The following is a 23,805-nucleotide window of genomic DNA, read 5'->3' on the forward strand; positions in this document are numbered from 1 at the left end:
CAAATCCCCCCTTGCTGTCCCCAATGCCCCCAAAGCCCCCCTTTGTGCCCCCACCGCCGTCCCCCCCCCGCCCTCCATCCCGAAATGGGGCAGCATCAGATGGTTGGCGGGGGGGAGGTGACGCCTCTGCTGACCCTCGGGGACCCCGTCGGCGGTGACAGCGGTGACACCGGGGCTCTCGGTGTCCCCATCCCTCAGGGACTGGTAGATCCGTAGGTGGGCAGCACTGGGGGTGAACTGAGGGGCACGCAGCAAAGGGGGGCGGCGGGTGGGGGGCGCGGGGACCCCGTTGTGTCTTTTAGGGTCCCCAAAAGTAGCTTTGGGGTCATTGAGAGTCACGGGATTGGGGACATCCGCGTTGTCCCCAATCGTCACCCGGCGTTGTTGTCGGGGGTTAATTGGGGTCCCCCGAGGGTCCTGGAGGGATGGTTTGGGGTCCTCCGGTGTCACTGCGCCGTCGCCGATTGTCACCTCCCCGTTGGGGGGTCCTGGGGGGGGGGGTGACAGCTTGGGGACGTCCAATGGAAGGTGGCCTGGCGGAGGATGGAGCGGCGCGGGGCGACGAAGGCCGGGGGGGGGGACGGAGGTGGGGAGGGGGAGGAGGAGGAGGAGGGAGGGGAGGAAGAGGCTGGAGGCCATTGGTGTGGTGTGGGGTCACCTGGGGGGGGAGGGAGGGGGGGAAAGTGTCAGATTGGGGGGGTTGTGGGGTTATCCGGGGGGTTTGGGGTCGGCTGGGGGGGGCTATGGGGTCACCTGGGGTGACAAAGTGTCACCTGGGGGGGCTATGGGGTCACCTGGGGGGGGGAATTGTCAGACTGGGGGGGTTGTGGGGTTCTCTGGGGACTTATGGGGTCAGATAGGGGAGTTTGGGGTCAGCTGGGGGGTTATGGGGTCACCTGGGGTGACAAAGTGTCATCTGGGGGGGCTATGGGGTCACCTGGGGGGGGGAAAGTGTCAGATTGGGGGGGTTGTGGGGTTCTCTGTGGGGTTTGGGGTCAGCTGGGGGAGCTATGGGGTCACCTAGGGTGACAAAGTGTCACCTGGGGGGGCTATGGGGTCACCTGGGGGGGGGAATTGTCAGACTGGGGGGGTTGTGGGGTTCTCTGGGGGCTTATGGGGTCAGATTGGGGGGTTTGGGGTCAGCTGTGGGGGGCAACTGTCAGACTGGGGGGGCTATGGGCTTCTCTGGGGGCTTATTGGGTCAGATTGGGGGGTTTGGGGTCAGCTGTGGGGGGCAACTGTCAGACTGGGGGGGCTATGGGCTTCTCTGGGGGCTTATGGGGTCAGATTGGGGGGTTTGGGGTCAGCTGCGGGGGCTATGGGGTCAGCTGTGGGGGAAACATATCAGACTGGGGGGGTTGTGGGGTTCTCTGTGGGCTTATGGGGTCAGATTGGGGGGTTTGGGGTCAGCTGGGGGGTTATGGGGTCACCTGGGGTGACAAAGTGTCACCTGGGGGGCCTATGGGGTTACCTGGGGGGGGGGAAGTGTCAGATTGGGGGGGTTGTGGGGTTATCCGGGGGTTTGGGGTCAACTGGGGGGGCTATGGGGTCACCTGGGGTGACAAAGTGTCACCTGGGGGGGCTATGGGGTCACCTGGGGGGGGGAATTGTCAGACTGGGGGGGCTATGGGGTTCTCTGGGGGCTTATGGGGTCAGATTGGGGGGTTTGGGGTCAGCTGTGGGGGGCAACTGTCAGACTGGGGGGGCTATGGGGTCACCTGGGGTGACAAAGTGTCAGCTGGGGGGGCGATGGGGTCACCTGGGGGGGGTGGCATTGTCAGACTGGGGGGGCTATGGGGTTCTCTGGGGGCTTATGGGGTCAGATTGGGGGGTTTGGGGTCAGCTGTGGGGGGCAACTGTCAGACTGGGGGGGTTGTGGGGTTCTCTGGGGGCTTATGGGGTCAGATTGGGGGGTTTGGGGTCAGCTGCGGGGGCTATGGGGTCAGCTGTGGGGGAAACGTATCAGACTGGGGGGGTTGAGGGGTTCTCTGGGGGCTTATGGGGTCAGATTGGGGGGTTTGGGGTCAGCTGGGGGGTTATGGGGTCACCTGGGGTGACAAAGTGTCACCTGGGGGGGCTATGGGGTTACCTGGGGGGGGGAAGTGTCAGACTGGGGGGGTTGTAGGGTTATCTGGGAGGTTTGGGGTCAGCTGGGGGGGGTTGGGGTCACCTGGGGGAGTTATGGGGTCACCTAGGGTGACAAAGTGTCACCTGGGGGGGCTGTGGGGTCACCTGGGGGGGGGAATTGTCAGACTGGGGGGACTATGGGGTTCTCTGGGGACTTATGGGGTCAGATTGGGGGGTTTGGGGTCAGCTGTGGGGGGCAACTGTCAGACTGGGGGGGTTGTGGGGCTCTCTGGGGGCTTATGGGGTCAGATTGGGGGGTTTGGGGTCAGCTGCAGGGGCTATTGGGTCACCTGGGGGGGGGAAGTGTCAGACTGGGGGGGTTGTAGGGTTATCTGGGGGGTTTGGGGTCAGCTGGGGGGGGTTGGGGTCACCTGGGGGAGTTATGGGGTCACCTAGGGTGACAAAGTGTCACCTGGGGGGGCTATGGGGTCAGCTGGGGGGGGAATTGTCAGACTGGGGGGGCTATGGGGTTCTCTGGGGGCTCATGGGGTCAGATAGGGGGGTTTGGGGTCAGCTGGGGGGTTATGGGGTCACCTGGGGTGACAAAGTGTCACCTGGGGGGGGTTATGGGGTCAGCTGGGGGCTATGGGGTCACCTGGGGGGGCTATGAGGTCAGCTGTGGGGGGAAAGTGTTAGACTGGGGGGGTTGTGGGGTTCTCTGGGGGCTTATGGGGTACGATTGGGGGGGTTTGGGGTCAGCTGGGGGATTATGGGGTCACCTGGGGTGACAAAGTGTCACCTGGGGGGGGCTATGGGGTCACCTGGGGGGGGGGGAAGTGTCAGACTGGGGGGGTTGTAGGGTTATCTGGGAGGTTTGGGGTCAGCTGGGGGGGGTTGGGGTCACCTGGGGGAGTTATGGGGTCACCTAGGGTGACAAAGTGTCACCTGGGGGGGCTATGGGGTCAGCTGGGGGGGGAATTGTCAGACTGGGGGGGCTATGGGGTTCTCTGGGGACTTATGGGGTCAGATTGGGGGGTTTGGGGTCAGCTGTGGGGGGCATTGTCAGACTGGGGGGGTTGTGGGGTTCTCTGGGGGCTTATGGGGTCAGATTGGGGGGTTTGGGGTCAGCTGCGGGGGCTATGGGGTCACCTGGGGGGGGTAAGTGTCAGATTGGGGGGGTTGTGGGGTTATCTGGGGGGTTTGGGTCAGCTGGGGGGGCTATGGGGTCACCTGGGGTGACAAAGTGTCACCTGGGGGGGCTATGGGGTCACCTGGGGGCTTATGGGGTCAGATGGGGGAGTTTGGGGTCAGCTGGGGGGTTATAGGGTCACCCAGAGGAATTATGGTGTCACCTGGGGGGGCTCACAGTGTTATATGAGGGACTTTGATGTCACCTGGGGGGGGGTTATGGGGTCACTTGGGGGGGTTATGGGGTCACCTGGGGGCCTTTAGTGTCACCTAGAGGGGTTATGGGGTCATCTGGGGGATTTGGGGTCAGCTGGAGGGTCGTGGGGTATCCTGGGGGGGGTCAAAGCGTCACCTGGGGGGTTATGGGGTCACCTAGGGGGGGTTATGGGGTCACCCTGAAAGTTTATGGGGTCACCTGGGGGGGGCTTTGGTGTCACCTGGGGAGTTATGGGGTCACCCAGAGGGGTTCTGGTGACACCTGGGGGGGTCACAGTGTCACCTGGCGAGCTTTGGTGTCACCTGGGGGGGTTATGGGGTCACCTGGGGGCTATGGGGTCACCTGGGGGGCTATGGGGTCAGCTGTGGGGGGAAAGTATCAGACTGGGGGGGTTGTGGGGTTCTCTGGGGGCTTATGGGGTCATATGGGGGGGGTTGGGGTCACTTGGGGGGGCTATGGGGTCACCTGGGGTGACAAAGTGTCACCTGGGGGGGCTATGGGGTCACCTGGGGGCTTATGGGGTCAGATGGGGGAGTTTGGGGTCATATGGGGGGGGTTATGGGGTCAGCTGGGGGGTTATAGGGTCACCCAGAGGAATTATGGTGTCACCTGGGGGGGCTCACAGTGTCATATGAAGGACTTTGATGTCACCTGGGGGGGGTTATGGGGTCACTTGGGGGGGTTATGGGGTCACCTGGGGGCCTTTAGTGTCACCTAGACGGGTTATGGGGTCATCTGGGGGATTTGGGGTCAGCTGGAGGGTTGTGGGGTATCCTGGGGGGGTCAAAGCGTCACCTGGGGGGGTTATGGGATCAGCTCGGGGGGGTCACAGTGTCACCTGGGGGAGTCAAAGTGTCACCTTGGGGGTTATGGGGTCACTTGGAGGGGGTTATGGGGTCACCCTGAAAGTTTATGGGGTCACCTGGGGGGCTTTGGTGTCACCTGAGGGGGTTATGGGGTTACTTAGAGGGGTTATGGGGTCACCTGGGGGGTCAAAGTGTCACCTTGGGGGTTATGGGGTCACCTAGGGGGGGTTATGGGGTCACCCTGAAAGTTTATGGGGTCACCTGGGGGGGTTTTGGTGTCACCTGGGGGGTTATGGGGTCACCCAGAGGAGTTCTGGTGACACCTGGGGGGGTCAAAGTGTCACCTGGGGGGCTTTGGTGTCACCTGGGGGGGTTCTGGGGTCACCTGGGGGGCCAAAGTGTCACCTGGGGGGTCAAAGTGTCACCTGGGGGGCTTTGGTGTCACCTGGGGGGGTTCTGGGGTCACCTGGGGGGCCAAAGTGTCACCTGGGGGGTCAAAGTGTCACCTGGGGGGCTTTGGTGTCACCTGGGGGGGTTATGGGGTCACTTGGAGGGGTTATAGGGTCACCCAGAGGGGTTCTGGTGACACCTGGGGGGGTCAGAATGTCACCTGGGGTCTTTGGTGTCACCTGGAGGGGTTATGGGGTCACCTGGGGGGCTTTGGTGTCACCCTGGGGGGTGCTATGGGGTCACCTGGGGGGGGTCAAAGTGACACCTGGGGGGCTTCGGTGTCACCTGGGGGGTCAAAGTGTCACCTGGGGGGGGTTGTGGGGTCACCTGGGGGGGTTCTGGTGTCACCTGTTGGCTCTGCGGTGTCCCCAGTTGCCACTGTGGTGTCACCCGCTGGCGTCCCGTTGTCACCGCCGTCCTGCAGGCTGTCACCCAGGGCTGTGCTGCTGTCCCCAATCCGTGTCACATTGTCCCCAATCCGTGTCACATTGTCCCCAACAGCCGTCCTGCTGTCACCGCTGCCCTTCAGGCTGTCCCCAAGCGGTGTCACCTCGTCCCCAGGCGCCATCCGACTGTCCCCAACTGGCTCTGAAGTGCCACCAAGGGTTGTCACCTTGTCACCGGCGCCCTTTGTGTTGTCCCCCACGGGTGTCACCTTGTCCCCAAGCACCATCCGGCTGTCCCCGACGGACGTCACGTTGTCCCCAACAGCCGTCCTGTTGTCACCGCTGTGCTTTGGGCTGTCACCAACTGGTGTCACCTTGTCCCCAAGCGCCATCCGACTGTCCCCAATGGCCTTTGCAGTGCCACCAAAGGATGTCACCTTGTCCCCTGGCATCACCCTGTTGTCCCCATCACGCTTCGGGTTGTCACCGACGGGTGTCACCTTGTCCCCAAGCACCACCTGACTGTCCCCAGTGGCCTCTGCAGTGCCACCAAAGGATGTCACCTTGTCCCCAAGCACCATCCTGTTGTCCCCAAGCACCGCCTGCCTGTCCCCAACACACTTAGGGCTGTCACCGTGTGTCACCTTGTCCCCAACCCCCCCCCCATTATCCCCAACGCCCTCTGCGGTGCCACCAACGCGTGTCACGCTGTCCCCAAACACCATCCTATTGTCCCCAACCCCCCCCTTATTGTCCCCAATGGCTTTCGCAGTGCCGCCACGTGTCACCTTGTCCCCAACCCCCCCCTTATTGTCCCCAATGGCCCTCGCAGTGCCACCACGCGTCACCTTGTCCCCAACCCCCCCATTATTGTCCCTAACAACCTTTACAGCGCCACCACGTGTCACCTTGCCCCCAACCCCCCCCCTACTGTCCCTAAAGGCCTTCACACTGCCACCACGCATCACCTTGTCCCCAACCCCCCCCCTCCTGTCCCCAACGCCCTTCGCAGTGCCACCACCGCGTGTCACCTTGTCCCCAACCCCCCCTCCCCCATCATCACCACCACCCACCCCCTCAGCTCCCCCGGCATCACCCACCCCGTTACCCCCCCCTTCTGTCCCTTTGTCCCCGAGGGGCGCCACCCCCCTCCCCGTGTCCCCGTCGGTGACAAATCTGCGGGGGGGTCGGATGGGACGCGACGAACGGGCGCTGATCAGAGGCATCACAAATTGTCTCAGCCTCCTCAGCACCGTGCCGGATCTGGGGCTCAGCCTCGGGGTGGCCCTGCTGGTAGCCCTGCTGGTAGCCCTGCTGGTAGCCCCGCTGGTGGCCCTGCTGGTGGCTCTGGTGGTGGCCCTGGTGGTGGCCCTGGTGTTGGTTGCTGGGCTGCTGTCGTCGTCGCTGCTGCTGTCGTCGCTGCTGTCGTCGTCGTCGCCGTCGGGGGGAGGCGGGGGGTGATGGGGGGATGGGGTGGAAGCTGGGGGGAGATGTGGGGGGAAAGGGGTTGGTGAAAAGGAGGAAGGGGGGGTGGGGATGGCAGTGGGGACATGGTGGGGATAAGTGGGGGGTGTTGGGGACGTCGTTGGGGGCACCTTGGGGACGCTGGGGGCACCTTGGGGACATTGGGGGGCATTTGGGATGCATTCGGGACACATTTGGGACACTGGGGGCACCTTGGGGACGTTGGGGGCACGTTGGGGACGCTGGGGGCACGTTGGGGGCATTGTGGGGGGGTATTTGGGACACATTTGGGACACTGGGGGCACCTTGGGGATGCTGGGGGCACGTTGGGGAGATTGGGGGGGCATTTGGGACACATTTGGGACACTGGGGGCACACTAGGGGCACGTTGGGGACATTGGGGGCATGTTGGGGGCATTGGGGGGGGCATTTCGGACACATTTGGGACACTGGGGACACGTTGGGGGCATGTTGGGGGCACCTTGGGGACATTGGGGGGGGGATTTGGGACACATTTGGGACACATCTGGGACACACTGGGGCCACCCTGGGGACATTGGGGGCATTGCAGGGACAATAGGGGCACACTGGGGACATTGGGGGGCATTTGGGACACATTTGGGACACTAGAGACACACTGGGGACATTGGGGGCACGTTGAGGGTATTGGGGGGGGGCATTTGGGACACATTTGGGACACATTTGGGACACTGGGGGCACCTTGGGGGCACCATGGAGACACTGAGGGCATTGCAGGGACAATGGGGGCACGTTGGGGACACTGGGGGGGCACACTGGGGACATTGGGGGCACATTGGGGACACATTTGGGACACTGGGGACACACTGGGGACACCTTGGGGACATTGGGGGACACAATGGGGACGTTGTGGGGACATTTGGGACACTGGGGGGGGCATTTGGGACATTGGGGGCACGTTGGGGGCATTAGGGGGCATTTGGGACACATCTGGGACACTGGGGCACGTTGGGGGCACCTTGGGGACATTGGGGACATGTTGGGGGCACTGGGGGCATTGTGGGGGCGTTTGGGACACATTTGGGACACTGGGGACACATTGGGGGCACCTTGGGGACACACTGGGGACACTGGGAGCACATTGGGGGCACCTTGGGGACATTGGGGACACACTGGGGACATCATTGGGAATGTTGAGGACACATTGGAGATGTTGGGGACACTTTGGGGACACCTTGGGGACATTGGAGGCACCTTGGGGACACGTGGGGGGGGGTTAGTGAAGGGGGGAGTTGGGGATGGCAGTGGGGACATGTTGGGGACAAGGTGGGGGTGTTGGGGACATCATTGGGGGCACCTTGGGGACACTGGGGGCACATTTAGGGCACATCGGGGGCATTGGGGAAGTTGGGGGGACACTGGGGACACGTTGGGGACACTGAGGGGACACACGTGGGACACACTGGGGACACGTTGGGGACACACGTGGGACACGCAGGACACATGTCGGTGACACGTTGGGGACATGTTGGGGACACACAGCACACGTGTTGGTGACACACTGGGGACACTCAAGGGACACACAGGGCACACGTTAGGGACATGCAAAACACACGCTGGGGACACGCAGGGTACAAGTGTGGGACATGCATGGAACACACGTGGGACACTGAGCACACGTTAAGGACACACGTGACACACGTTGGAGACGCATTGGGGACATGTTGGGGACACGTTGGGGACACACTGAGAGGACACAGGGGACACATGTTAAGGACACGCGTTAGGACACACGTGTGACCCACGGGACATCCATGAAATGCACTGAGAACATACATAAAACATGAACTGGAAACATGGAGAGCGTGTTGAGAACACACATGACACATGCTGGGGACATGTTGCAGACACGTTGGGGACACACGAGGGACACGTTGGGGACGTGTTGGGGACACTCAGGATGGACATTGGGGACACACGTGAGACACGTTAGAAACACACTAAGAACACACAGGAAACACGTTGGTGATGTGCTAACGATGCGCACAAAACATGCTAAGAACACGCTAGAAACACGCAGAGCACAGAATAGAGAGGCATTGGAGACATGTTGGGGACACGCATGGGACACGCAAGGCACGCATTGGGGACACACAAGGGACATCATGGGGACACGCTGCGGACACTCAGAACGCATGTGAAGAACATGTGAAAGACGTGTTAGGAACGTGTTAAGAACACAGAAAGAACGTGTTGAGGACAAACCTTACACATGCTGGGAACACGTTAAGGACACGCAAAAAACATGATGGTGACATGCGTGACACACGTTGGGGACACGTTAAGGACACACACAGAGCACAAGTTGGGGACACCCGTGACAAGCATTCAGGACATGTTAAGAACATACATGGGACATTTTGGGGACATGCGTGACACACGTTGGGAACATGTTAATGATAAATGGGGACAAGATAGGAACATATGTGACACACGTAGAGAACACGTTAAGGACACACACGGAGCACAAGTTGGGAACACGCGTGACACACATTAAGGACACGTTAAGGACACACATGGAACATTTTGGGGACATGCGTGACACACGTTGGGAACACGTTAAGAGCACATGGGGACGAGATGGGGACACGTGTGAGATATGTTGGGGACACGTTAAGGACACACGGACCACAAGTTGGGGACACACGTGACACATGTTGGAAACACGTTACGGACACATGGGGACAAGACGGGGACATATGTGAGACACGTTAAGGGCACACAAAGAATACGTTGGGGACACGCATGACACACGTTGGGAACACGTTAAGGACACACATGGGATAAGCTGGGGACCCGTTGGGGACGTACAGGGGACACGCTAGGAACATGGAGGAAACACTCAAGACATGTATTGGGGACAGCCACGTCACACACACGTGTCACACACACGTGTCACACACACGTGTCACACACGTGTCACACACGTGCCACTCACCTCTCCTCGACCTCCGCGGCGCCGCCAGCTCGTCAGGCAGGAAACCCGGCAACGGCACCTGGGGGCGGAGCCACGGTTAGCCACGCCCACCGCAGGCCACGCCCCCCCGCTCCGCAAGCCACGCCCGCTCCCTAAACCACACCCACATAAACCTCAGCCAATAAGGTGAGCCTTCTCATAAGCCACGCCCCTTCACACGCCACGCCCCCTCCCAAGCCACGCCCACACAATCCGCAGCCAATAAGGTGTGCCTTTTTGTAAGCCACGCCCCCTCCTCAAGCCACGCCCACATAACCCACAGCCAATAAGATGCATGTTTTCATAAGCCACGCCCCCTTCATAAGCCACATCCCCTCCCTAAGCCACGCCCACATAAACCTCAGCCCATAAGGTGCGTCTTTTCATGAGCCACTCCCCCTTCCTAAGCCACGCCCACATAAACCTCAGCCAATAAGGTGCACCTTTTCATGAGCCACGCCCCCTCCGTAAGCCACGCCCACATAAACCTCAGCCAATAAGGTGCGCCTTTTCATAAGCCACGCCCCCTTCATAAACCACGCCCATCGATCCATTCTCCCATAAGCCGTGCCCAACGTAAGCCACGCCCCCGGCTCGTAAACCACGCCCCCATCTGGAAGCCACGCCCCCCAAATACGACACACCCTCATTAAGCCACGCCTCCAAAAGTCCACGCCCCAATACACGCTCCTACAAGCCACGCCCCCTCCATAAGCCACGGCCATTGCATTAAGCCCCGCCCCTTCGCGATCCATGCCCCGTAGGCCACGCCCCCTCGTTAAGCCACGCCCATGTTATCCACAGAAACCACGCCCCCTCTAAAAGCCACGCCCACCAAGCCGCTCTACCATTAGCCACGCCCCCATCACTAAGCCACGCCCCTAAATCCACTCCCCAATAAGCCACACCTCCATAAGCCACGCCCCCGCCACCCATTACCCCTTAAGCCACGCCCACTAAGCCACGCCCACCCAAGAAACCCAGGTCAGAATGCTTGAGTCATCAAGCCCCGCCCCCTCCATAAGCCACACCCCCTCCATAAGCCATGCCCCCATCCGTAAGCCACGCCCTACACATAAAGCAATCCCTCCCTCTTAAGCCACGCCCCCATAAGACACACCCCACCCACAAGCCACGCCCACTGCATGAAGCCACGCCCCATTCTCAAGCGATGACCCGTAGGCCACGCCCCCATCAAGCCACGCCCCCACCGAGGATACTCCCTTTAGCCACGCCCACTACCTAAGCCACACCCCCTCGCTAAGCCCCGCCCACAGGGCCGTCACTCTACAAGCCACGCCCTCTGAAAGCCTCGCCCCCATAAGCCACGCCCCCTCCATACAACACTCCTTATTAAGCTGTGCCCCCGTTGGCCACGCCCCCTCCATAAGCCACTCCCACTATGTCGGCCACACCTCACGAGTTCTCCCATAAGCCACGCCCACTGCATGAAGCCACGCCCCTTTCACGAAGCCGTGCCCCCGTAGGCCACGCCCCTTCTTCAAGCCACGCCCCCAGCATCCGTATTCCTTTAAGCCACGCCCACTACCGAAACCCCGCCCAGAAACAGAAAGCTTCATCCCTTAAGCCACGCCTCCTCCGTAAGCCACGCCCCCTCCGTAAGCCACGCCCCTCATTACGCCACCGCCAGCGATCTGTTCTCCCTTAAGCCCCGCCCCCATAAGCCCCGCCCACGTGATGCTCACTCCCATAAGCCACGCCCATTCCGCAAGCCACGCCCCCAAATCGGTGCTCCCGTAAGCCACGCCCACCAATAGGCCACGCCCACCCCACAAGCCCCGCCCCCGTCATGAACACCCATAAGCCACGCCCCCTTCTCTCAGGCCCCGCCCACTGCGGGGACACGGATGTCACATTCAGACATGGAACACACAACGGGGACATGTTGACACACGTGTGATGGGACACGGGGACACGTGACACAAGGACACACATGATACCGTGACACGCGTGACACGGGGACACACGTGGTGTGACATGACGTGGGGACACACGTGACACGGGGACACGAGTAACGTGGGCACACACGTGACATGGGAACACGTGACACAAAGACACGTGTGACATGGGGACACGTGATACCGGGACACACATGACATGGAAACATGCATGACATAGCAATATGTGTGTGGGGACACACGTGACGTGCGAACATACATGACGCTACGTGGGAACACGTGGCACAAGAGCACACATGAAATGAAGACACGTGACACAAAAACACACGTGATGCTATATGACATAGAAACGCACGTGACATGAGATCACACGTGATATCACATGGAACACGTGACAAATGACACGTGTAACATGGTGACATGCATGACATGGGGACACGACACAACGACACACGTGAAATGGGGACACGCGTGACATAGAAACACATGACACAGGCACACGTGACATGACGTGACATGGGGATACACGGCACAGGGACACACGGGACACACGTAATGTGACATGACATGGGGACACATGTGTAACGGAGACACACATGACGTGACACAGGAACACGTGACACAAGGACACCTGTGACATGGGGACACACATGACATAAAAGCACGTGACATAACATGACATGGAAACACGTGACATAGACACACGCATGACATGGGGACATGCGTAACATCACGACATACGTGACATAAGAACACAAGACACAAGAACACACGTCATGGCACGACACGGAGACACACATGACGTGACACGAGCACACGTGACACGGGGACACATGTGACGTGATGACACAACACATGTGCAACGGGAACATGTGTGTCGTGGGGAAACAACACACGTGACACGATGACACACATGAACACGTAACACACATGACACAACAACACGACATGCAGACACGTGACACGAGAAAATCACACGTGATGGTGTCATGGGAGCACGCGACACGTGTGATGCAGTAACATGGGATGGGAACACGTGACACGCATGTGATGTGACACGGGGACACGTGACATGACAACACAACATGTAACAGTGACACGCAATGAGAACACGTGTAATATCACACGCAGTCACGCGAGACACAGACACACGTGTGACACAACACAACACGCGTGAGATGGAAACACGAGACAGGGGGACGCTGCACACACGTGACCACGTATCACGCAGACATGTAACATACGTGTGACAGAACGTGGGGACACGTGACACACACGTGACACACACGTGTGACACAGCATGGGGACACACAGGAACACACGTGTGACACGCGAACGTGACACGTGACACGCGGTGGGGACACGCGTGACATGGAAACACGCGACAGCGACACGTTAAGTTCCTCCTGGCCCCACAAGTACCTCAGCCCCATAAGTGACTCCCGGCCCCATAAGTGACTCCTGACCCCAGAAGCATCTTAACCCCATAAGCACCTCCCAGCCCCATAAGTTCCTTCCAGCCCCACAAGTGCCTCAGCCCCATAAGTAACTGCTGACCCTACAAATACTTCCCAGCCCCATAAGCATCCCTTGGCCCCATAAGTGCCCGCCACCCCATAAGTAGCTCCTGACCCCATAAGCATGTCAGCCCCATAAGTTCCTTCCAGCCCCATAAGTTCCTTCCAGCCCCATAAGTACCTCAGCCCCACAAGTGCCTCCCCACCCCATAAGTAACTCAGCCCCATAAGTAGCTACTGACGCTATAAATACTTCCCAGCCCCATAAGTACCCCCTGGCCCCATAAGTGCCCGCCACCCCATAAGTAGCTCCTGACCCCATAAGTACGTCAGCCCCATAAGGTCCTTCCAGCCCCATAAGTACCTGCTGGCCCCATAAGTACCTCAGCCCCACAAGTCCCTCAAAACCCCCATAAGTGCCTGCCCACCCCGTAAGTAACTCTGCCCCATAATTAACTGCTAACCCTATAAATATTTCCCAGCCCCTTAAGTAACCCCTGGCCCCATAAGTGTCTGCCAGCCCCATAAGTGCCTCCTGCCTCCATAATTACCTTAACCCCATAAATACTTCCTCACCCCATAAGTAGCTCAGCCCCATAAGTACCTCCTGGCCCCATAAGCACCTGCTCACCCCATAAGTATCTCCCAGCCCCATAAGTGCTTCCCAGCCCCACAAAAGCCTCAGACCCCAAATCCTCTCCCAGCCCCACAACCCCACAACCCTCCCCTCAGCCCCATAACTACCTCCAACCCCAAATCCCCCCCAGCCCCATAAATACCTCAGATTCCAACGCCCCCCCCTTCAGCCCCATAAGGAACCCATACCCTAAATTCCCCCCCCCAGACCCCATAATGACCCCAAACCCCAAATCTTCTCCTCCACCCCATAACGACCCCAGCCCCCAAATCCCCCCGCAGCCCCATAAGTACCTCAGACCCCAAATCCCCCCCCCAGACCCCAAATCCACCTCAGCCCCATAATGACCCCAGACCCCAAATCCTCCCCACAATCCCATAAAAACCTCAAACCCCAAATCCCCACCCTAGCCGCACAACCTTCTCCTCAACCCCATCAGTTCCTCAGATCCCAAATCCTCCCATATCAACCCCAGCCCCCAAACCCCCCCACAGCCCCATAAATCCTTCAAACCCCAAACCCCCCCAACCCCAAATCCCACCCTAAGACCCCATAAACCCCCGACCCCAAATCCCCCCCGACCCATAACTCCCCCCCTCCCCATAATTCCCTCAGACCCCTCCAACCCTAAATCCCGCCCCCAGACCCCAAATCCCCCCCCACAGCCCCACAAATACCTCAGACCCCCCCAACCCCAAATTTCCCCCAGACCCCATAAGTACCTCAGACCCCAACAACCCCATAACTCCCCCAGACCCCAAATGCCCCCCAGACTCCAAATATCTCCCTGACCCCACAACTCCCTCAGATCCCAAATCCCTTCCAGACCCCAAACCCCCCCTAAACCCCAAATCCCCCCCAGACCCCATAACTCCCTCAGACCCCAAATCCCCCCCCAGACTCCAAATCCCCCCCCAGACCCCATAACTCCCTCAGACCCCAAATCCCCCCCCTAAACCCCCAAATCCCCCCCAGACCCCACAACTCCCTCAGATCCCAAATCCCCCCCTAAACCCCAAGTCCCCCCCCAGACCCCAAATCCTCCTCTCAACCCCACAACTCCCCCAGATCCTAAATCCTCCTCTCAACCCCAGATCGCCCCCAGACCCCACAACTCCCTCAGACCCCAAATTCCCTCCAGACCCCAAAACCCCCCTAAAACCCAAATCCCCCCCAAAATCCCAAATCCCCCCCAGACCCTTAATCCTCCCCTCAACCCCACAACTCCCTCAGACCCCAAATTCCTCCCTCAACTCCACAAATCCCCCCCAGACCCCAAATCCTCCCCTAAACCCCAAATTCCTCCCAGACCCCAAATCCCCCCCCGACCCCGAATCTTCCCCTAAACCCCAAATTCCCCCCAGACCCCACAACTCCCTCAAACCCCAAATCCCCCCAAACCCAACCCCCCCCCCAAACACCAAATCCCCCCCAGACCCCAAATCCCCCCTCAACCCTAAATCCCCCCCAGACCCCAAATCCCCCCCAGACCCCGAATCTCCCCCTAAACCCCAAATCCTCCCCAGACCCCACAACTCCCTCAAACCCCAAATCCCTCCCTAAACCCCAACCCCCCCCAAACCCCAAATCCCCCCCAGACCCCAAGTCCTCCCCTCAACCCCACAACTCCCTCAGATCCCAAATCCCCCTCTAAACCCCAAATCCCCTCCAGACCCGATAACTCCCTCAAACCCCAAATCCCCCCCCAGACGCCAAATCCCCCCCAGACCCCATAACTCCCCCAGACCCCAAGTCCCCCCCCAGACCCCAAATCCTCCCCTCAACCCCATAACTCCCTCAGACTCCAAATCCCCCCCAAGACCCCAAATCCCCTCCTAAACCCCAAATCCCCCCCAGACCCCATAACTCCCCCAGACCCCAAATCCCCCCCTAAACCCCAAAACCCCCCCCAGACCTCAAATCCCTCCCAGACCCCAAATCCTCCTCTCAACCCCACAACTCCCTCAGACCCCAAATCCCCCCCAAAATCCCAAATCCCCCCCAGACCCCAAATCCTCCCTAAAACCCCAAATCCCCCCCAGACCCCCAATCCCCCCCAGAACCCAAGTCCTCCCCTCAACCCCACAACTTCCTCACACTCCAAATCTCCCCCTAAACCCCAAATCCCCCCCAGACCCCATAACTCCCCCAGACCCCAAATCCCCCCCTAAACCCCAAAACCCCCCCCAGACCTCAAATCCCTCCCAGACCCCAAATCCTCCTCTCAACCCCACAACTCCCTCAGACCCCAAATCCCCCCCAAAATCCCAAATCCCCCCCAGACCCCAAATCCTCCCTAAAACCCCAAATCCCCCCCAGACCCCCAATCCCCCCCAGAACCCAAGTCCTCCCCTCAACCCCACAACTTCCTCACACTCCAAATCTCCCCCTAAACCCCAAATCCCCCCCAGACCCCATAACTCCCTCAGACCGCAAATCCCCCCCTAAACCCCAAGTCCCCCCCAGACCCCAAATCCCCCCCCAACCCCGAATCTTCCCCTAAACCCCAAATTCCCCCCAAACCCCACAACTCCCTCACACTCCAAATCCCCCTCTAAACCCCAACCCCCCCCCCAGACCCCGAATCCTCCCCTCAACCCCACAACTCCCTCAGACCCCAAATCCCCCCCCAAAATCCCAAATCCCCCCCAGACCCCAAATCCCCCCCAGACCCCGAATCTTCCCCTAAACCCCAAATCCCCCCCAGACCCCAAATCCTCCCCTCAACCCCACAACTCCCACAGATCCCAAATCCCCCCCTAAACCCCAAATCCCCCCCAGACCCCATATCTCCCTCAGACCCCAAATCCCCCCCTAAAACCCCAAATCCCCCCCTAGGCCCCATACCTCCCTCAGACCCCAAATCCCCCCCTAAACCCCAAACCCCCCCCAGACCCAAAATCCCCCCCAGACCCCCCACCCCCCCCGCCCCCCCCGCTCACCGCCGCCCTCCTGGCGCTCCTCAGCATTTCCCTCAGCCTCCCCAGGCCCCGCGTGAGGCCCAGCAGAGCTCGAAGCGCCGGATCTTGGCCCGGATCCGCTCCTCTCCCGCTTCCGGTACCGGAAACGGCACCGAGGGGTGCCCGTAAACGGGGGGGGCATTGAGGGCGGGACGGACCGCGGGGGGGGCGAGCGGGGAAACGGCCGCGGGGGGGAGGGGGAGCGGCGGGAGAGCCGCCCGCCGCCATCTTGGGGAGAGGAGGGAGGGGGCGGAAGGGGCGGGGCGGGCGGCGGAAGTGGAAGGGGGTCGGAACGGAAGCGGAGGGGTGAGGGGCGGAAGTGGAGTGGGGGAGGAGAGGAAGTGGAAGGGCTGGAGCGGAAGTGGGGGGATGTGGGCGCCGCCATCTTGGGTGCGGGGGGAATAGGGGTATGGTGGCGGAAGTGGGGGGATGTGGGTGCCGCCATCTTGGGTGCGGGGGAATAGGGGGGAGGGGAGGCAGTGGAGAGGGAGGGGCGGAAGTGGGAGGTGAGGGGAGGAGAGTGGAGGAGGTGGAGCGGAAGTGGAGGGACATGGGCGCCGCCATCTTGGGTGTGGGGGAATAGGGGAGCGGTGGCGGAAGTGGGGGGATGTGGGCGCCGCCATTTTGGGTGTGGGGGAATAGGGGAGATAGGAGGCAGTGGAGGGGGAGGGGCGGATGTGGACGGGCAGGAGAGGAAGTGGAGGGACGTAGGCGCCGCCATCTTGGGTGGGGAGAGTGGGAGGGGGAGTGGAGGAAGTGGAGGGCGAGAGGCGGAAGTGGGAGGCGAGGGGAGGAGAGTGGAGGAGGTGGAGCGGAAGTGGAGGGACATGGGCGCCGCCATCTTGGCTGTGGGGGAATAGGGGAGTGGTGGCGGAAGTGGAGGGGGAAGAGCGGAAGTGGAGGGCTGTGGACGCCGCCATCTTGGGAAGGGCTGAGTGGAGGGACTAGGGGCGGAAGTGGAGGGGCAGGAGCGGAAGTTGAGGGCTGCGGGCGCCGCCATCTTGGGAGGAATGGGGGGAGGGCGGTGGGGGCGCGAGGGGTGATGGGAAATGGAGGACCTGGGGGGGGACATTGGGGGCAATGGAGGTAATGGGGAGAATGGGGGCAATGGGGGCATTGGGGGGAATGGGAAACATGGGGCTGATGGGGAGATTGGGGAAAATGGGAGTAATGGGGGCGCTGGGGGCAATGGGGGCGCTGGGGGCAATGGGGGCATTGGGGAAATTGGGGGCAATGGGGACATTGGGGACATTGGGAGTAATGGGGGAAATGGGGGTAACAGGGATATTGGGGTCTCTGGGGCCATTGGGGGTAATGGGGACATTGGGGGCAATGGGGGCATTGGGAACATTGGGGGTAATGGAGGCAATGGGGACAGTGGGGGGAATGGGGGCATTGGGGGTAATGGTGGCAATGGGGTTAATGGGGGTGTTATGAATATTGGGGGTAATGGGGGCAATGGGGTAATAGGGGTAATGTGGACATTGAAGGCAATGGGGACATTGGGGTAATGTGGGTAATGGGGGCAATGGGGGCATTGGGGACATTGGGGTAATGGGGCAATGGGGTAATAGGGGTAATGGGGGCAATGGGGGTAATGGGGGCATTGGGGGGGCATTGGGGGCAATGGAGGCAATGGGGCCATTGGGGGTGTGAGAATCAAATGCTGTTTCTGCATTAGAATTGGATAACACCTTTTATTTCCTGATCTCCGCTGCCATGGCTGTTTTGGGGGTCTTTGTGCTTAACCTGGGGAGATCTGTGCCTGACAGCAGGGAACACGAATCAACGAACTGAGTAGGGTGGGAACCCGCAGCACCCAGCCGGTGGGAGCGGGGGTGGGTGAAGGGAAGGGCAATGGGGGACATTGGGGGTAATGGGAGTAACAGGGGCATTGGGGGTAATGGGGGACACTGGGGGTAATGGGGACATTGGGGGGAATGGGGGCATTGTGGGCATTGGGGGTAATGGGGGACACTGGGGGTAATGGGGGCATCGGGGGCATTGTGAGTAATGGGAGTAATGGGGACATTGGGGGTAATGGGGGTAACGAGGGCATTGGGGGCATTGAGGGTAATGGCGACATTGGGGTCATTGGGGAAATGGGGGCAATGGGGGACATAGGGGGTAATGGGGGCATTGGGGGTAATGGGGGCATTGGGGGCATTGGGGGCATTGGGGGCAATGGGGACATTGGGGGAAATGGGGGGAATGGGGGAACTGAGGCATTGGGGACATTGGGGGCAATGGGAGTAATGGGGGCATTGGGGACAATGGGGGCATTGGGGGTAATGTGGTCAATGGAGGTAATGGGGGCATTGGGGGGAATGGGGGCATTGTGGGCATTGGGGGCAATGGGGGCATTGGGGTCATCGGGAGTAATGGGGGCATCGGGGGCATTGTGGGTAATGGAGGCAATGGGGACATTGGGGGCATTGGGGGGAATGGGGGCAATGGGGCAAATGGGAGTAATGGGGGCATTGGGGGCAATGGGGGCATGGGGGACATTGGGGGTAATGGGGAGAATGGAGGCAATGGGGGTAATGGGGGCATTGGGGTCAATGGGGACATTGGGGTCACTGGGTGCCATTATGGGGACATTGGGGGACATTGTGGGGTCATTGGGAAACATTGGGGTCGATGGGGACATTGGGGTCACTGGGGGTCATTATGGGGACATTGAGGGACATTATGGGGTCATTGGGGACATTATGGGGTCATTGGGGGACATTGGGGTCACTGGCGAATATTGGGGTCACTGGGGGACATTATGGGGACATTGAGGGCCATTATGGGACCATTGGAGGACATTGGGGTCAATGGAGGATATTGGGGTCACTGGGGGACATTATGGGGACAATGGGGGACATTATGGGGTCATTGGGGGACATTGGGGTCACTGGGGGCCATTATGGGGCCATTGGAGGACATTATGGGGTCACTGGGGGACATTGGGGTCAATGGGGACATTGGGTTCACTGGGGACCACTATGGGGACAATGGGGGACATTGTGGGGTCATTGGGGGACATTGGGGTCACTGGGGGCCATTATGGGGACATTGGGGGTCATTATGGGGTCATTGGGGCACACTGGGGTCACTGGGGGCCATTATGGGGACATTGGGGGTCATTATGGGGTCATTGGGGCACACTGGGGTCACTGGGGGCCATTATGGGGACATTGGGGGTCATTATAGGGTCATTGGAGGACATTATGGGGCCATTGGGGTCAGTGGGGGCCATTATGGGGTCTATGGGTTGAATGGGGGCCATTATGGGGCCATTAGGGTCCCCCATGGTGGCACTGCAGCCCCCCCCCCGTTGTCACACGTCCAGCTGTGCCATTTCCCATCCCTGTCCCCCCCCCCCCCCCCGCATTCCCCGCATTCCACAGCAGCCAATCAGCGTCGAGAAAACACTTCCGGGAGGGGGGAGGGGGGGGGTTATGATCTGCCTCCCCCCCCCCCAACCCACCCTCCCCCAGTTTGGCTGCTGAGAGCGGAATGGAGGCAACTGGGGGAACTGGGGGGTGTTGGGGGGGGTGTGCATAGAGAGGGCTGGGGGGTAAATGGGGGCTGGGGGGGGGATTAATGGGGCTGGGGGGGGCAAAGAGGGGATTGGGGGGTGGATAAGGGGGGCTGGGGGGGCAGATATGGGGGGCTGGGGGGGCAAATAGGGGGGCTGGGGGCAGATATGGGGGGGCTGGGGGGGCAAATAGGGGCTGGGGGGGCAGATATGGGCAGTTCTGGGGGGGTAAGGAAAAGAGGGGGGGCAGGTATGGAAATCTGGGGGGGTAAATGGGGTCTGGGGGGGCAGTTAATGGGGCTGGGGGGGAGATATGAGGGCTGGGGGGGCAGATATGGGGGGCTGGGGGGCAAAAGGGGGCTGGGGGGCAATTGGGGGGTTCGGGGGCGAATAGGTGTGGGGGGCAATTGGGGGCGGATCTGAGGGGGTAAATAGGGGCTGGGGGCAGATATGGGGCTGGGGGGCAAATAAGGGGGAGTGGGGGGGCAGTTATTGGGGTTGGGGGGACAGATAGGGGGGCTGGGAGCAGATATGGGGGAGTGGGGGGGCAGATGTGGGCAGTTCTGGAGGGGTGTTAAGTAAAAGAGGGGGGGCAGATATGGGGGGTTGGGGGGCAAATAGGGGTGGGGGGCAATTGGGGGCAGTTCTGGGGGGGTAAATAGGGGCTGGGGGGGCAGATATGGGGCTGGGGGGCAAATAAGGGGGAGTGGGGGGGCAGTTATTGGGGCTGGGGGGCAGATGGGGAACTGGGGGGGGCAGATTGGGGGGCTGGGGGCAGATATGGGGGGCTGGGGGGGGCAAATAGGGGCTGGGGGGGCAGATATGGGCAGTTATTGTGGGGGGGTTAAGTAAAAGGGGGGGCAGATATGGAAATCTGGGGGGGTAAATGGGGGCTGGGGGGGCAGTTAATGGGGCTGGGGGGGAGATATGAGGGCTGGGGGGGCAGATATGGGGGGCTGGGGGGGCAAAAGGGGGCTGGGGGGCAATTGGGGGTGGATCTGGGGGGGTAAATAGGGGCTGGGGGGGCAGATATGGGGCTGGGGGGCAAATAAGGGGCAGTGGGGGGCAGTTATTGGGGTTGGGGGGCAAATGGGGAACTGGGGGGGGCAGATATGGGGGGCTGGGGGGGCAAATAGGGGCTGGGGGGGCAGATGTGGGCAGTTCTGGGGGGGTTAAGGAAAAGAGGGGGGCAGATATGGGGGGCTTGGGGGGTAAATGGGGGCTGGGGGGGCAGTTAATGGGGCTGGGGGGGAGATATGACGGCTGGGGGGGCAGATATGGGGGGCTGGGGGGTAAATAGGGGTGGGGGGCAATTGGGGGCAGTTCTGGGGGGGTAAATAGGGGCTGGGGGGGCAGATATGGGGCTGGGGGGCAAATAAGGGGCAGTGGGGGGCAGTTATTGGGGCTGGGGGGCAGATGGGGAACTGGGGGGGGCAGATTGGGGGGCTGGGGGCAGATATGGGGGGCTGGGGGGGCAAATAGGGGCTGGGGGGGCAATTGGGAGCAGTTCTGGGGGGGTTAAGTAAAAGAGGGGGGGCAGGTATGGAAATCTGGGGGGGTAAATGGGGGCTGGGGGGGCAGTTAATGGGGCTGGGGGGCAAATAAGGGGGAGTGGGGGGGCAGTTATTGGGGCTGGGGGGCAGATGGGGAACTGGGGGGGCAGATGGGGGAGCTGGGGGCAGACATGGGGGGCTGGGGGGGGCAAATAGGGGCTGGGGGGGCAGATGTGGGCAGTTCTGGGGGGGTAAGTAAAAGAGGGGGGGCAGATATGGAAATGTGGGGGGGTAAATGGGGGCTGGGGGGGCTGTTAATTGGGTTGGGGGGTAGATATGAGGGCTGGGGGGGCAGATATGGGGGGCTGGGGGGGCAAAAGGGGGCTGGGGGGCAATTGGTGGCGGATCTGGGGGGGCAAAAGGGGACAGGGGGGCAGATATGGGGCTGGGGGGCAAATAAGGGGGAGTGGGGGGGCAGTTATTGGGGCTGGGGGGCAGATGGGGAACTGGGGGGGGCAGATTGGGGGGCTGGGGGCAGATATGGGGGGGCTTGGGGGGCAAATAGGGGCAGAGGGGCAGATATGGGGGGGGCTGGGGGGGCAGATATGGGGCTGGGGGGCAAATAAGGGGGCGTGGGGGGGCAGTTATTGGGGCTGGGGGGCAGATGGGGAACTGGGGGGGCAGATTGGGGGGCTGGGGGCAGATATGGGGGGCTGGGGGGGGCAAATAGGGGCTGGTGGGGCAATTGGGGGCAGTTCTGGGGGGCAAATGTGGGGGGGGGGCAACTGTGGGGTCATTTTATGGGATTTGGGGGGGATTTGGGGGAGAACTGGGGGAAATTTGGGTCATTTTGGGTCATTTTATGGGATTTTGGGGGAAATTTGTGTCGTTTTGGGGTCATTTTATGGGATTTTGGGGGAGAACTGGGGGAAATTTGGGGCATTTGGGGTCATTTTATGGGATTTTGGGGGAAATTTGGGTCATTTGGGGTCATTTTATGGGATTTTAGGGAGAATTGGGAGAAATTTGGGACATTCGGGGTCATTTTATGGGATTTGGGGGAAAATTGGGTCCTTTTGGGGTCATTCTATGGGATTTTAGGGAGAATTGGGGGAAATTTGGGTCATTTGGGGTCATTTTATGGGATTTTGGGGAGAATTGGGGGAAACTTGGGTCATTTTATGGGATTTTGGGGGAAATTTGGGTCATTTGGGATCATTTTATGGGATTTTGGGGAAAATTTGGGTCCTTTTGGGGCATTTTATGGGATTTTGGAGGAAATTTGGGTCACTGTGGGTCATTTTATGGGATTTCGGGGAGAATTGGGTGAAATTTGGGTCATTTGGTGTCATTTGATGGGATTTTGGGGGAAATTTGGGTCATTTTGGGGTCATTTTATGGGATTTGGGTAAGAATTGGGGGAAATTTGGGTCATTTGGGATCATTTTATGGGATTTTGGGGAAAATTTGGGTTATTTTGGGCCATTTTATGGGATTTTGGAGAAAATTTGGGTTACTGTTGGTCATTTTATGGGATTTTGGGGAGAATTGGGGGAAATTTGGGTCATTTGGGATCATTTTATGGGATTTTGGGAAAATTTGGGTCATTTTGGGTCATTTTATGGGATTTTGGGAGAATTGGGGAAAATTTGGGGTCATTTTATGGATTTTGAGGAGAATTTTGGATCATTTGGGGGTCATTTTATGGGATTTTGGGGGAAATTTGGGTCATTTTTGGGTCATTTTATGGATTTTAGGGAGAATTGGGGAAATTTGGGTCATTTGGGGTCATTTTATGGGATTTTGGGGGAAATTTGGGTCATTTGGGATCTTTTTATGGGATTTTGGGGAAAATTTGGGTCCTTTTGGGGCATTTGATGGGATTTTGGAGGAAATTTGGGTCACTTGGGGTCATTTTATGGGATTTTAGGGAGAATTGGGAGAAATTTGGGACATTCGGGGTCATTTTATGGGATTTGGGGGAAAATTGGGTCCTTTGGGGGTCATTCTATGGGATTTTAGGGAGAATTGGGGGAAATTTGGGTCATTTGGGGTCATTTTATGGGATTTTAGGGAGAATTGGGGGAAACTTGGGTCATTTTATGGGATTTTGGGGGAAAAATGGGTCATTTTGGGGCATTTGATGGGATTTTGGAGGAAATTTGGGTCACTGTTGGTCA

The 23,805-nt window shown here is 59.9% G+C and overlaps 2 protein-coding genes across 7 annotated transcripts in view; one reads left to right on the forward strand and one right to left on the reverse strand.

Annotated features, from left to right (window-relative positions):
* Window positions 1-467: 467 nt before the first annotated feature.
* On the reverse strand, window positions 468-16,849 carry LOC149914027 (uncharacterized). The gene is made up of 4 exons (XM_090128071.1): window positions 16,589-16,849; window positions 9,556-9,613; window positions 5,077-6,594; window positions 468-658 (listed from the first exon to the last, which is right to left on the reverse strand). Exons 1-4 carry the CDS (start codon window positions 16,832-16,834, stop codon window positions 468-470), a joined length of 2,013 nt encoding a protein of 670 aa, XP_089984197.1. The 5' UTR covers window positions 16,835-16,849.
* Window positions 16,850-17,631: 782 nt separating this feature from the next.
* Window positions 17,632-23,805, forward strand: part of NPHS1 (NPHS1 adhesion molecule, nephrin) — a 79,059-nt gene continuing 72,885 nt past the window's right edge. For 3 of the 6 annotated variants that reach the window (XM_090128151.1, XM_090128154.1, XM_090128153.1), the window contains exon 1: window positions 20,077-20,116. In XM_090128151.1, the coding sequence (XP_089984277.1) occupies window positions 20,111-20,116 (6 nt within the window). In that variant the 5' untranslated portion in view covers window positions 20,077-20,110. Of the gene's footprint in view, window positions 17,693-18,210; window positions 18,409-20,076; window positions 20,117-23,805 lie in introns of those variants that run through there. The other 3 variants (XM_090128156.1, XM_090128152.1, XM_090128157.1) reach the window with 3 other exon arrangements.

This window comes from Phasianus colchicus, chromosome 32 (assembly GCF_987193195.1).
Source record: "Phasianus colchicus chromosome 32, bPhaCol1.hap1.1, whole genome shotgun sequence".
NCBI classification, from domain to species: Eukaryota; Metazoa; Chordata; class Aves; order Galliformes; family Phasianidae; genus Phasianus; species Phasianus colchicus.